The sequence below is a fragment of the Protomyctophum bolini genome (assembly GCF_963924005.1).
Source record: "Protomyctophum bolini genome assembly, chromosome: 7".
Classification (NCBI taxonomy): domain Eukaryota; kingdom Metazoa; phylum Chordata; class Actinopteri; order Myctophiformes; family Myctophidae; genus Protomyctophum; species Protomyctophum bolini.
In genome coordinates this window covers 44,719,109-44,733,273 of record NC_137868.1, presented here as the reverse complement: position 1 = coordinate 44,733,273, position 14,165 = coordinate 44,719,109, and the positions used below count along the sequence as shown (strand labels likewise).

The 14,165-nt window shown below is 43.0% G+C and overlaps 1 protein-coding gene across 4 annotated transcripts in view; it reads left to right on the top strand.

The window, feature by feature from the left end:
* The window catches only part of LOC308318481 (histone-lysine N-methyltransferase SETDB1-B-like), a 42,729-nt gene extending 32,568 nt beyond the window's left edge, over positions 1 to 10,161 (top strand). For 3 of the 4 annotated variants that reach the window (XM_080768051.1, XM_080768052.1, XM_080768050.1), the window contains exons 19-25: positions 696 to 851; positions 3,114 to 3,241; positions 3,953 to 3,972; positions 4,680 to 4,795; positions 6,544 to 6,800; positions 7,856 to 7,944; positions 8,677 to 10,161. In XM_080768051.1, coding sequence (XP_080624177.1) covers positions 696 to 851; positions 3,114 to 3,241; positions 3,953 to 3,972; positions 4,680 to 4,795; positions 6,544 to 6,800; positions 7,856 to 7,944; positions 8,677 to 8,794 — 884 coding nt within the window. In that variant the 3' untranslated portion in view covers positions 8,795 to 10,161. The remainder of the gene's footprint in view (positions 1 to 695; positions 852 to 3,113; positions 3,242 to 3,952; positions 3,973 to 4,679; positions 4,796 to 6,543; positions 6,801 to 7,855; positions 7,945 to 8,676) is intronic. The other variant, XR_013964365.1, reaches the window with a different exon arrangement.
* Positions 10,162 to 14,165: the final 4,004 nt, after the last annotated feature.

The following is a 14,165-nucleotide window of genomic DNA, read 5'->3' as shown; positions in this document are numbered from 1 at the left end:
TTTTTTATTATTTACTATAGTCCTACTAGATCCCAGGAAATTACATCTGGCCACAAAAGATCACAAGATCTACTGAATGTGTCAAACTGACATATTGAGCCTGTTACAGTGTGGCTTCCCCCCCTGTATAGGCTATACCTTCATATTCAGTAGATCCTGTGAACTTTTGTGGCCAGATGTAATTTCTTGGGGTCTAGTAGGACTATAGTAAATAGCCCCCCCTGTCAAAAACAGCTAAAATCCCTAAAACGAAAGAAAGCAGCAAATGAAAAAAAAAATTAACTCATCTTTTACTTTCTCTAATAACAACCTAAAACATGAACCGTGGTTGAAAAAAAAAAACTAAAGTTGTCCTTTAACCCATTTTGGTGTCAGCATTATGTCATGCTTTAGCTATTGAAAAATAGCAGATATACAAGCTCATAGCGGCGCGCTACGAGCTTGTAGGTCTGCTATTTTTTTTTAAATCGAAGAACGACTGACATAGTGGAAGACATTTTTTTTTAGAATCTTGATCTCAGGTCAGAATCGGTTAACCCGCAAGCACGGGAGAGCAGCGCATGTGTGACCGTTGGTTTCCGGCATGTCGGTCCTTTGGTGTGTCTAATCTGTGTGTGTCCCTCCCTCCTGTCCTCTGGTGTGTCTGTCCCTCCCGTCCTCTCGTCCGTCTGTCCTCTCGTCTGTCTGTCCTCCAGGCGACTCTTCGAAGGACAGCAACGACGAGGACGACAAGGACTCCAAGAGCGACGAGGAGAGCGACGGCTCGGACCACACCTTCGGCCTGAACAAGGACAACTACTTCAACTCCAGCTCCGTGTGGAGGAGTTACACCACGCGCAGACAGGCAAAGGGTATAAATGACTACAATGGCCATTTTTCACTAAGTCACAGTAATATCCAGCAGAACCTTTTTGTATTGACTCGTATAACATTGACTTAATTCTCCACTTCTTATTGTTATGAAACCTCACGAGATCCAATGAATGGCCGGAGATCGCCGTCCTCGTGTGCTTATTTATTTCCATCCACAAACGGGATCCCTCCTGAGCTTCTCTCAAAAAGGGTCCACTTGAAAATAATGAACTGGCTTAAAGGAGAATTCCATACTAAAAGGCTTTCTTACCTTTCTTTGTAGTTGTTACGTCCCCACCAAAGAGGTCCAGGTGTTATTTTGAGAAAAAGCTCCTTATTGGCTATTTCCCCTACCATAAGCCCTAAATTAATTGCATTGAATTGAATGGGGCTATGGGGTGTTGTGCTAATTCGCTTATTTCCATCGCTCAAAATTATAATTTCTTTGTATATATCCTCTCTTCATAATGTAAATAATATCCCAAGCGGCACACTTTACTACTTCTTTCAATGGAAATAAGCGAACTAGCATAACACCCCATATCCCCATTCAATTCTTCAATGCAATGCAATTCATTGAGGGCTTATGGTAGGGAAAATAGCCAATAAGGAGTTTTTGCACAAAAAAACACCTGGACCTCTTTAATGGGGACGTAACAAGTACAAAGAAAGATAAGAAAGCATTCTAGCATGGAATTCTCCTTTAAGAACATCAAAGAAAAATTATAAAAACACGATTCCTTTGCTAGTTTACGGTTGCAAAGTTTACTTAATTTACGGTTACAAAGTTCACGGTAAAAAAACTGTGTCGTTCCACTGTTGTATCAGCTCAACTCTGAACTTACTTTCTCTTTTATCTGACGTCACTGGACAATCTCACATGCGCAGTACCTGTTATATCGCTCAAAATAACACAGTATATTTAGAAATGTACAATAAAGTATTGCAATAAACTATACCTAATATTAGTAAACAACCACAATACCAAAATGCAACTACTGATAATAATAATATTAACACTATCACCTTGATAAAACACAATAATAATAAACAAAAATGCAGTAATATTGTAAATCACTCAAAATGTGCTTACGGTCAGTTTTGGCTCCTACAATGACATGGTTTATTTAGTTTTTTGTTGTTGTTTGTATTACCCCCCTTTTGTGCCAGAGAAACAAATACGTTTCCAATACAAGAAATGAATGTTTCCGAATCGGCGATATCGGCCGATAACCGATTTTATGTGGCAGATACATCGGTGATAAGACACGGCCTCCATTGCCCGACGCTGTGTTTTTGAAGGATTATCAAATAATAAATGCTCTCAAATAACGTCTGCGGACACAAACGGGAGCACAAAAGGTTAACACTGTGATAGTCAGAAGAAGAAGAAATGTACCCATTTGGTGTTTTAATCGTTACGTTATACTTTGAAAAGTAGCAGACCTACAAGCCCATAGCACGCCACCGAGTGGCGCGCTCGCTATGAGCTTGATTGTAAAATCGCGCTCGATTGTAAAATCAATGTTAATTTAACTCTGAGAGTGTACATTTGTGCGCTCTCAGAGTCACAGGCCAACAAGGGTCGATTTGGTTCCTAACTGTCATTTAGCTGGGTACCCCCTGGAACTCCCCCAAGGACCCCCTGGGGGTCCCCGGACCCCACTTTGGGAACCATTGCCCTAATTGCTCCCGATGTGCAGGTCGGTGCCTTGCATGGTTTCCTCCGCCATCGGTGTGTCCAAATGGGTGAATGTAATGCACAATAAACATAGAGTTATTATACAATAGAGAAGACACCCAGAGGAAATCCTGAAGCGCAATGGACATAGTGGCCGAAGAAGGTATTGCAGTTTGGTAAGGTCTGGTCCTCAAACACATGAACGCGCACTAGGCTCCGTCCACTCTGCCGGTCGTCGCGCGTTCATGTGTTTGAGGACAATCCATCCAGAATGCACACTGTTCCTAAACCGGAAGGAGGAGTGGATTCGCCTCATGCGCTTCTGAGCAACTCAATGCAAGTGGACGGGAGGAGAACGTGGGTGTCTTCTCTATTGTATATATACTCTAAGACAATAAAGCACCTTGGTTAAAAGCTCTATATATATTTAAAAAAAATGCAGCATTTACCCTGGAATGTAGAATAATTTGTACATTCCAGTCCAGTGTTTCCATGAGAAAAAAAAAAAAAAGAATCGTTTGATGGAGAGAAAAAAAAGCCGGTGATGGTGACGGTGTCTCTGTCGGTCGGTCCTCAACAGGCAGCCAGGACAGTAAAGAGGGACCGCCGTCGACAGGGGGTCCCGACGACCGGAAGCCCCCCGTGGTGCCAGAGGAGACTGGGAAGAGCAAAGTGGCCTCATGGCTGACCAGCCAGGGTCTGAAGAAGGTGACGACTCTCTCTCAGTCCTTCCCGTTTGTCTTCAGCCCAAATTCCAATGCACACTTGGCCTCGCTTAGCGATACTGATATCACTGCGTGCGATATTAGTCCGGTCCCTCTCAGCAATTTTTTTTTTTTTCTCCCGCCCCATGTTTGCATACTGGGTTGGTTGTAGTCTTGTTCAAGACGAGATCTCGTTGTCTCGTCACCACTTCGGCCGTGAAGTCCCCCCACAATTGAGAGGGGCCAGACTCAATCTGCCTGGGGCGATATGCATTGATTGGGGAACAGACTTAATCTGCCTGGGGCGATATGCATTGATTGGGGAACAGACTTAATCTGCCTGGGGCGATATGCACTGAGAGGGGCCAGACTTAATCTGCCTGGGGCGATATGCATTGAGATTTATGTGGCCTACTCAGTTGAAGTCTGCTCATAAACAAACAGACACTGACATTATGTAGGTCAGATCTAGCTTGTAGATCTGCTATTTTCAGCATGCAACAAAGTGTAAAATCAACCGTTGCGACCCGGCCATCAAGTCCCTCTAAAATGTATTTTTTTCTCGACAATATCTCATGACATTTAGTTGACTAAAACTAGACCAACACTTAACACATTTCAGATGACGAACAAATTACTGAAAACAAATGACATTTTATTCAAAAGACTATGAATAATAAAATAATAATTGATCCTCTTCTTTTATGCGTTCCAGGAGGGTGGAGAAGACAAGAGGTATGTTTGACTCATGTTATAAATAATGTGATGTGTACTGTATTCCCTTCAATCTATTGATTTATTTGATTGTTGCCGTCCACAAGAAGAACGTAACGCATATTTCAGACTGAATCTAGATTCCAAATCACTTTATTGTGCCCATTTTGGGCGGGAACCCCTTTTGGTGTTTTAAGTATTATCTTATACTTTAGCTATTGAAAAATAGCTATTTTTTTTTAATCGTGAAAATGTGTCGCAAATCTTTGAATATATATTCTTTCAGAGTGAACGTTTTTAACTCACTTTGCTTCTGGGGGGGGGGGGGGATCCCTGGAACAACATATGGGCTTCTTTTAAAGGAATGTTATGAGTTTGTTGAGCACGCCGCTATTTTTTAATATGTAAAGAAAATGCAATAATAATAATAATAATAATTTGAAGATCTTCCCAAACAAACTAGGGATGCCAGAGTTCAAGTATGTTACTAATACAGCACACATGCAGTGGTTTTACGTTTATCCCCTGGTCTAGGGGGACACCTACTGGTTGACAAGTGCTACTGCACCAAAGTCAAAGCTCAATAATTTATCCTTTGCTCAAACATGTCGAGATGCTGGCGGAACGCTGCGTTCGAATGCCGCTTAGGATATAAAAGTTACAGATTGAAGCTTTAATGTGGGTAATGAACTGTGTGTGTGTGTGTGTGTGTGTGTGTGCGTGTGCAGCAGTGAGTTGGTGAAGAAACAGGAAGTGATGACGCTATCGGACAGCGATGATGTTCAGACCATCAGCTCTGGATCAGACGTTCCTCTTCCTCCTAAACACAACAAGCCCTCCCACGGTGAGGAAGGGTCTGGGGGGCTGCATATATGTGACCGTTTCTGACTGAGGCTAACTAAAGGTGCCCTTACACACACAAGCCGATTTCTTTTTTTTTTTCAATCTGAAATCTGATAGCACCACACACTACAGAATAATCGGGCCGATCGCGCTGTGAGCGGCCCCCCGAGCAGATGGGAGGGATTACGATTGGATCTTTTATACACTCACACTAGGCGATAATTTATGCCCGAGAATCGCTCCCGATTGTTTTTAAATGTCTGAATGTGAAACAGGGAATCATAGCTTCAAATTGACATATTGGTTGTTCAGTTTGACCCACCAGTTTGGGAGATATGGCTTATAGAGTATAATGTCTTGCAGAGAAACGGCGAGTTGAGAAAACGGGACTTGAAAGGTTCACTTCTGTGGACTCTTAACGTTACACCTAGCTACATGTTTAAGCATTTATTTTATATTTACATGGCGATTTCAGCTCTGACACCTATTTTATACATGCTCTAGTTAGTATGTGAAGAGTCTGTTTACTCATTTTGGATAAAAAAATATATATAAATAACAGTTAGTCTTGTCGCCACGACTGTCTCTGTATCAAGAAGAGTCACATTTGATGACGACCAGCTTTTTTATATTGCTATATTAAACTATTTATTTAACCTTTGGTTATAATAAAACAATAACTATATAGTGGGTTTACAAAACTAACTTTTTATTTTTTACAATTGTTTGTGGATGGTTGGTGGTTCATATGTCACTGAATACGTTTTTAAATGTGATCTTTTGTTACGTTTTTAGTACTACTCAATCCTGCACTTGACATTAGCATTTTCACCAAAAAAAATATAAACTAATAAAAACTAGCAAATCCCTTCTAAAGACGAATTAAAACTGAATTAGAAAAATATATTATATTCAAAATAAACTATTCTAACCTTCCCTCCCTCCCCATCAGTGACCAATAAGAAGCAGGTATAGCGGTGAAGTCTGCGAATAAAAACTAGACTAAAATGTTAGGAAGGGACAAGAAATCCAGTACGAGTCATTTCACACAAGGGTTGCATAGTCGACCTAGCCGACCTAGCTTGTAGATCTGCTATTTTCAGCAAGTGTAAAATCAGCCATTGCGACGGCATCGAGGCCTGACAAGAAATAAATTTTAGTCGACTAAATCATCTGTAGATTTAGTCGACTAAAATCTAATGATATTTTTGTCGACTAAAACTAGACTATAACACCAGGACATTCCAGGTGACTAAAACGTGACAAAAACTAAATTAAAGCCATTCAAGAGACTATGGGGGCTGTATTTTGCGTGTCTTAAGTACCAGGTCTTATTACTTAACTTAACCCATTCTGACCTGAGATCAGATTCTAAAAAAATGTCTTTTTGAAAATGACAGTTCATCGATTTTTCAAAAATAGCAGACCTACAAGCTCGTAGCGCGCCACTCGGTGGCGCGCTATGAGCTTGTAGATCTGCTATTTTTCAATAGCTAAAGCATGACCTAATGCTAACACCAAAAGGGGTTCCCCGCCCCAAAATGGGTTAAGACCTGGAGGTGCGATCAATGCCATTTGACTATTCCGAGTGGCCAAAGAGCATTGACCCACGCCTCCAGGTCTTAAGTTAAGTAATAAGACCTGGTACTTAAGACACGCAAAATGACTTAAAAACTAAAATGTGCTGCCATAAAAAAAACAATTCTAACCTTCCCTCCCTCTCTCTCTCTCTCTCTCTCCCCCAATCAGTGGCCAACAAGAAGCAGGTGGCGGTCAAGTCCACGCGAGGCTTCGCCCTGAAGAGCCACGGCGTGCTGGTGAAGTCCGGGGTCCCCGGGGGGGTCCCCGGGGGCTCTGCGGCCGCCAAGGCCGCCGCCGCAGCTCAGGGTCAGACCGGAGGAGGGGGCCCCGACGGCCCCAGGAACACCCGGCAGTTCTTCGACGGCGAGGAGTCCTGTTACATCATCGACGCCAAGCTGGAGGGCAACCTGGGCCGATACCTCAACGTTGGTTCAACTTTATATATATAATATATATATATTAAAAAAAAATATGGAGTTAAGAGGTTTCCGCCCACCAAAAAGGGTTATATATACTGTCGCCACAGCTGCCTGTCTGGCGGAAACCTCTTATCTCCATATTTTTTTATCTTTTTGTGTTTCTTTGTGAATTTAACCCATTTTGGGGTGAGAACCCCTTTTGGTGTTTTTTTGATGTTTTAAAATTAAATGTTTTATAATTATATTATTACATTATAATTTTTTTATGTTTTATAAAATAAAGGCTTTCACCTTTATTTCATATTTTTTATGGAGGGATAGACACTAGGAAAATGGAAAATGGGGAGAGAGATGGGGAGGAGGGGGGGGGGTGACATGCAGTAAAGGCCGTCGGGATCGGGAGTCGAACCCGCGGCACACTGCCAGACTGGATTAATAGCAGCCAAGGTGCCTAGGACCGCTGAGCCACGGCCCAGCCCCCCTTTTGGTGTTTTAAGCATTATGTTATGCTTTAGCTGTTGGAAATGTTGCAGATCTACAAGCATTCGGGGCCGTGCTACGAGCTTGTAGGTCTGCTATCTTTTTTTGAAAAATCGTGAAAATGTGGCGCAAATCTTTGAATATATATTATTTCAGAGCATTTTTAGCTCAAATCTTTGCTTCTGGGGGGGGGTCCCTGGAACAACACATTTTCAGATGGCGGGTCCTCGGCCCAAATACAGGTTAAGGTATTTGGTTAAAGGTTAAGCACCACTGACATAGAAACATAGGTTTTTCAGAACCTTTTTAATCGACCGCAGTCCAAAATGGGTCAAAGGGCCACTTCACTTCTCTGGACCTATGAGGTTTCCACTTGAAAGAGATGATTTTCATATTCAGCTCAACGCCGGTTGCCATTTCATCACATTTGGAGACGTTAACTTTTATATTCATCACGGTCTCTCTCTCTCTCTCCAAATCTCCTCTTCCTCCCACCTCTCTTCTCTCTATCTCTCCGTCTCTCCTCTTCATCTCTGTCCTGTCCGTGCCTCCATCTTGTCTCTCTCGCTCTCTCATTGCAGCATAGCTGCAGTCCCAACCTGTTTGTCCAGAACGTGTTCGTGGACACCCATGACCTGCGTTTCCCCTGGGTCGCGTTCTTCGCCAGCAAGTGAGTTACATCATCTTCCACTGATTAACTTCCCCCCCAGCTGTTCTCACCGTTCGTTATCCGTGACAATAATTGAATTACAGCTAACGGGGTAACATGCTGTTGAATCATATCGGGGGCAGGGTTCCGGTCGAAACGGTGCCCTCTTGTCAGTCTGTCCTCACACTGCTACACTGTGGGACCCCCCCCCCAGGGGTCATTGAGGCAGTTCCAGGGGGTCCCCAGCTAAATGATAGTTTGGAACCAAATGGAGCCTTATGGGCAGATAGAAATGTCATTAAATGGGGTTCCGTAGACTAATGCATGTCAAACTGGGGGGCTCCTTGACGATAAAACGGGTTGAGAATCACTGCTAGAGGCGTAAAAAAGTTCTCTTATTAATGGGGGTCCCTTGCATCAGCTAATTAGTGTCAATTCGGGGGTCCTTGACATGAAAAGGTTTGGGAAACCAGTGCACCAGTGTTGATTTCGTCAATTAAAACTATGACGAAAAAATGCCCGTCGACAAAAACTAAACTATGTCGACAGGAAAAGATAATGCGTGTGATTAAATTTTAGTATTAATACAATCCATTGATCTCAGTGTTTTTACGTGCATTTAACTCTGTGTGTGTGTGTGTGTGTGTGTGTGTGTGTGTGTGTGTGTGTGTGTGTGTGTGTGTGTGTGTGTGTGTGTGTGTGTGTGTGTGTGTGTGTGTGTGTGTGCGTGCGTGTGCGCGCGTGCGTCTCCAGGCGAATCCGAGCAGGCACAGAGCTGACGTGGGATTATAACTACGAGGTTGGCAGCGTGGAGGGCAAAGAGCTTCTCTGCTGCTGTGGATCCACGGAATGTAGAGGACGACTTCTGTAACCAAAGGCACTACTAGACTCTCTCTCTCTCTCTCTCTCTCTCTCCTCTTGTCTAGCTCCTCTCTGACCATTTATCTGCATTCACAACACATGCAGATGGCTAGTTATGGAGGCTGAAATATTATAGTCGCGCCACGTCGCTAATCGGACTGTAGACAATGACCCGCACGTGGTGGTAGAGGAAACGTGGGAAGGTTATCAGCTGGCTATATAACCGAAGCAAGGAAATCTCTCTCTCTCTCTCCCCTCCCTCTCTCTCAGCATTGTTACTGTGGTCCGTACGAGGCAGTGGTCCGTTAGGGAGGTTTGGAATATGAAATATTTCTTGACCCACTGGGACCATGAATTTAACCACTTCACTGTCGAGAGGTTCTGCGCAATTGGATATTTGTGAAGTTTTTTTTGTTTTGTTTTATGTCTCTCAATGCCGTCTTTGTCTATCTGGTATCTTTTTTTAGTTTATTTTGTATTTGTATGTGTATATATGAAACTTTCTATTTAGGGTAGGAAACATATTATGATGTATCAAAATGTTAACCCATTCTGAACGGGAACCCATTTTTGGTGTTGGCATCATGTTATGCCTTAGCTATTGAAAAATAGCAGATCTACAAGGTCGTAGCGCGCCACCGAGTGGTCGCGCTACGAGCTTGTAGATCTGCTATTTTTTTGAAAAATCGAAGAACGACTTGACATTTTTTTAGAATCTGATCTCAGGTCAGAATGGGTTATAATCAGACCAGTGTGTGTGTGTCCAGTGGAAACCTCGTATGAATCTGATCTCGGGTCAGAATGGGTTAAAGGAAGGAAAGCAGGTAGTTGAGGGCCACATGTTCCCCCTGGGGGGGCCCCCGTGGTAGTTGAGGGCCACAGGTATGGCTGAGAGTCTCACCCTATGTTTTAACAGATCGAGACCTTAGAGACCCACGGCGAAGTGTCGCTTAATCGCCCCCAAAAGATTAATTATGTTTATCTTTTCGGCCGACGTTCCCCCGCCCACTTTTCCGACTCATCGCCTGCTATCGACCAAATTGACAAATAATGCACTTCCGAAAAATTTGTCTGACTGTCGCCCGTAGTAGTTAAAAAACGTACTGTTCATCTTCTCTCCAGTCAGTCCAATTTGAGCCTATACAGTATGTCCTCCCGTTAACGGGCCACCGTTCTGTTCACCAAGATGTTATCCCAGCGTGTCTATGCTTTGATACTAACTCTGTTAGTAAAAAAAAACATACTAAGGCCTTTTTTTTTTTCTTCTTTTCTTCGGTTATAGTCTAATTTCAAAGGAACTTTGTTATGTGTTGTTCTGCCTCAATTCCTTTTTGTTTGTTCATTTATTGTTATTAAAAATGTAATTTTACTACTACGCCCGTGTTTTCCTCCCTGAATCAAACACGATAACGATGATTACTATCATTATTGAGCTTTAACCGTCTCACACAAAATATCGCTAAAGGAGTTTGCACACTACTGCATTTTTTCAGATTTAGGTCCTTTGCAGACTGGTGCGTTTTTCGAAAAATTCCGAAATTCGTTCCGATATCCCTGTCCGAAAGCGCAGCGGACCTTTAAACTGATGTAATTCATGTTACGTTACGCTCTCCGTATACTAGGGTCGTCCTTGGACCCAGTCCTCTCCGAAACCCTTCCATATAAATCTGGCCTGCAGCTGCATCTTCCACACACTTGCATATAGCTTTACCTCACTTTAATGTCCTTTTTAACGCTTTGGGGGAGTTGACCGCATAAGCCCAGGTATCTGTATGTCATTGTCTTTCTTTCTTTCGTCGACGTCTCCTGTTGCGTGTCATTTAGTGGTGGATGGACCGGGAGCTGTTATACTTGTAGCCGGGTTGACTCCGTTTTCTTGGTATTTATTTAGCCAAAAGACCAGCCCTACGCCTGGCACACTGTCTCCTTCCTCCTAGCCTGGGGTCCACCTATGCTTTCTATGGCAGGATCCGCCGGGAGAATCTAAACGCAGCTGTGCGACATGAGACTAATTAGTTGGATCGACAGAGAGAGCGAGAGTGTGCGTCAATTTAACAAAGGTGCAGACGATCAGAAATCAGCAGAGTGTGATCGACGTTTGCGCTACTCTATGCCGAATTGAAGTGGAGAGACTTTTTTTCTCTCTCCCTGGAAATAAAAACGTCTGGGTTTCCGAGGCTACCTTCCTCCCCATGATCCTCAATAACCACTTGAACCCCCCCCCCCCCCCCCCCCCCCCCAGCATCCATGTTTTCTGGGAACATCAGCCGAAAAAACGGCAGATCTACACGCTCGTGACTTGTGCTTCAATCCGCAAACATTTCTCTTTTCGCCCACCTAAACAAAATGGTTTCTACAAGAGAGCTTGTAGATCCACTATATATCTTCTCGCTATTTTTTAGAAATGGAGGAGCTGCTATGGCTATAAGTTTATTATTTCTTTCTGAAATGACACTTCTGCATGCTCAATTTACAGTGCAGTTGATTAATTTAGCCTGTTTATCCGCGGACTTCACACGACTGTGATCTTTGTCTTATTATAGGCTGCTAATTTCGAATGATACAAGCATAGCAAAGTCGATAATTGAATATGAATTATAACGGTATAAGTTCTGACTAATCAATAATGCATGATTGATTGTGATCAACCTCATTAGCCCAATCTGATCACCTGGTAGAAAAAGTCCTGGTCTAGATTTCGATGAAGCTCTTAAAGGAGAATTCCATGCTAGAAGGCTTTCTTACTTTCTTTTATTTGTAGTCGTTACGTCCCCACCAAAGAGGTCCAGGTGTTGTTTTGTGCAAAAGCGCATTATTGGCCATTTCCCCTAATATAAGCTCTCAATGAATTGAATGGGGCATTGGGGTGTTGTGCTAATTTGCTTATTTGCTCAAAAATATTTTTCTTAGCGGCACACTGTACTACTTATTTCGATGGAAATAAGCAAATTAGCACAAAAACCCAACGCCCCATTTGAGGGCTTATATTGGGGGAAATAGCGAATAATCCACTTTTGAACAAAATCACACCTGGACCTCTTTGGTGGAGACGTAACAAACCGACTACAAATAAACGTAAGAAAGCCTTCTAGCATGGAATTCTCCTTTAAATGCTGAGGTAAAGAAAAACTGCACATCTGCTTATTTTAGAATTCCTCCATCTATATTCTGCCATTGGGGAGGGTAGCCTATCTTTACACGCACACGGAATATTACGTTACCACTTTCTTGCAGATGGTACATTATTTTAGCCACTTGAACCCTAGCGCCACTATTCTGGGGGGGGGGGGGGGGGGGGGATATTCGCCAAGAATAGCAGATCTACAAGCTCAACCAAGTGTGAAGAGATTTGGTGTTGAGGGAGAGGGGAAAAAAGGAGTTAAAAACAAAAGTATAGGGTTTAATTAGTTAAGCTTGAACCAACTATGATCTTTTTGGGGAATTGACTTCATGATGTCCACAAAGTGGATGTCCCGAAACCTTCTACCGCTGAACGCTATATTTAATTGGGCCAGATTGTATGACCAGTTTCAAAACGACGTCAATATGTTTTTTTTTTGTTCCGACAAACACAATTGGTCGTGTTTGCAGTTGCGTGACGAGGGTCGTATATTAACGACGCCTACAGTATAGTAATAAATAACACAAACCTAAAGCAAAAGCATAAAACATCAAAGTAATAGCGCAAATAGCAGTGAATAAGGCAAACCGGAGCTGTGCCTTAACACCATCCATAGAGGCTGCAATAATGGGAGTTTATTTCGAAGCTGTCAGGGCCGCAGAGGCAGAATGCCGTACACGGTTAGCCTTTTCAGCGGGGTGCGGAACTATATATGTATAGTTTATATGTATAGTTTCATTATATAGATATTCCACTGTTACTTTCTTAGCTTACGCATGTTTCATGATAAATGTTTTTACGTGATGTATTCCCATGCTTTTTTTGTTCTTGCTTAATGTAAGTCGCTCTGGATTAAGAGCGTCTGCTAAATGCCTAAATTGTGAATTGTAGAGGAGTAGCATCTTCCGCCCCCCGAAAGCGTTATTCTATACAACGGGTCGTTTCGAGGAAGCAATCCGATTGGTTGAAACAGCTTCTAGCCGTGGATCAAACCAACACCGTTCACCGCCTGATCAAAAACAAATAATTCAGCTTCTCTGTTTTCCCAGAGCGCTAGCAAACTCGTTGGCTAGGCTAGCTAGTTTATTGGGACATTTGTGGTCGTAGTGACTACATCTGTTAGTTTTAAGGGTAACTGTTGTAGAATTGCAACATTACACTTGAGGGTGTGTTTCAACGTGATTATTGCCACTTCAGTGCTTGCGGAACTACTTCGTTCCTGAACGCATCCCTGTCGTGGCAATATAGTCACGTTAAAGCCACACCCTCTCGTGTATAATATATTGCTTAACTCTCTCCTGCTGAGATCCCTCACTGTCAAGTGCAGGGAAAAGGTTGTGTGCATCGGAGAACACGTCGGCACCCCCAACCCAGTAAAGGGTCAGCATGCAGTGCAGTCACACAAAGTACTACAGTATTGCATGACAAAACAAAACTCCCTAAAAAAAATTCCATAGATTCCAGAGAGGATTGAGTGTATATATGTGCCCCAATGTGTCCACACGTGTGTGTGTGTGTGTGTGTGTGTGTGTGTGTGGCTCGGCAATCCCAGATCAATCTTCCGATCCGGTGTGCTGGCTGGCTGTCTTGTCTGTGACAACGTGATCGGACGGGACGTCGCTTTCCCTTCCAACTCGTCATGAAACCTTAACCGACTGGCACACTTTTTTTTTCCCCCAACATAGCAGAGGAGAGGTCCTTGGCATCGCACGGCGGGCCTTCGAAACATAACCACCGAGACGGATCAGAGGGAAGGGAGGGAGAGACGAGGAATTAACCCATTCGGAACGGGGGAGGAACCCCCTTTTGGTGTTTATTGTAGCGTCATGTTATACTTTAGCTATTGGGGGGGGGGAAATGGCAGACCTATACAAGCTGTATAGGTCTGCTATTTTTTTTGAAAAGTCTTGAAAATGTGGTGCAGATCTTTTGAATATAATATTCTTTTTCACGAGCAAACGTTTTAAGTCAGATCTTTTTGCTTCTGGGGGGAGTTGCTGGAACAACATATTTTCAGATTGGGGGGGGGGTCGGCGACCAATTACATATATTTTTGAGGGTACTGACATACTGTTAGAAACATGGGTTTTTCAGAAAACTGTCAGGATTTTAGAAGCCATTTTTCTTTCGGGGTCTAAATGGGTTAAGAGACCACCACCGGCCACCGCACCACCACAGCTAACAAGATCCTGCATAGTCTTTACTTTCAGGCCTCTTGAAATCCAAGTACTCCTTAAAGGTGATGTATAAATATAAATGT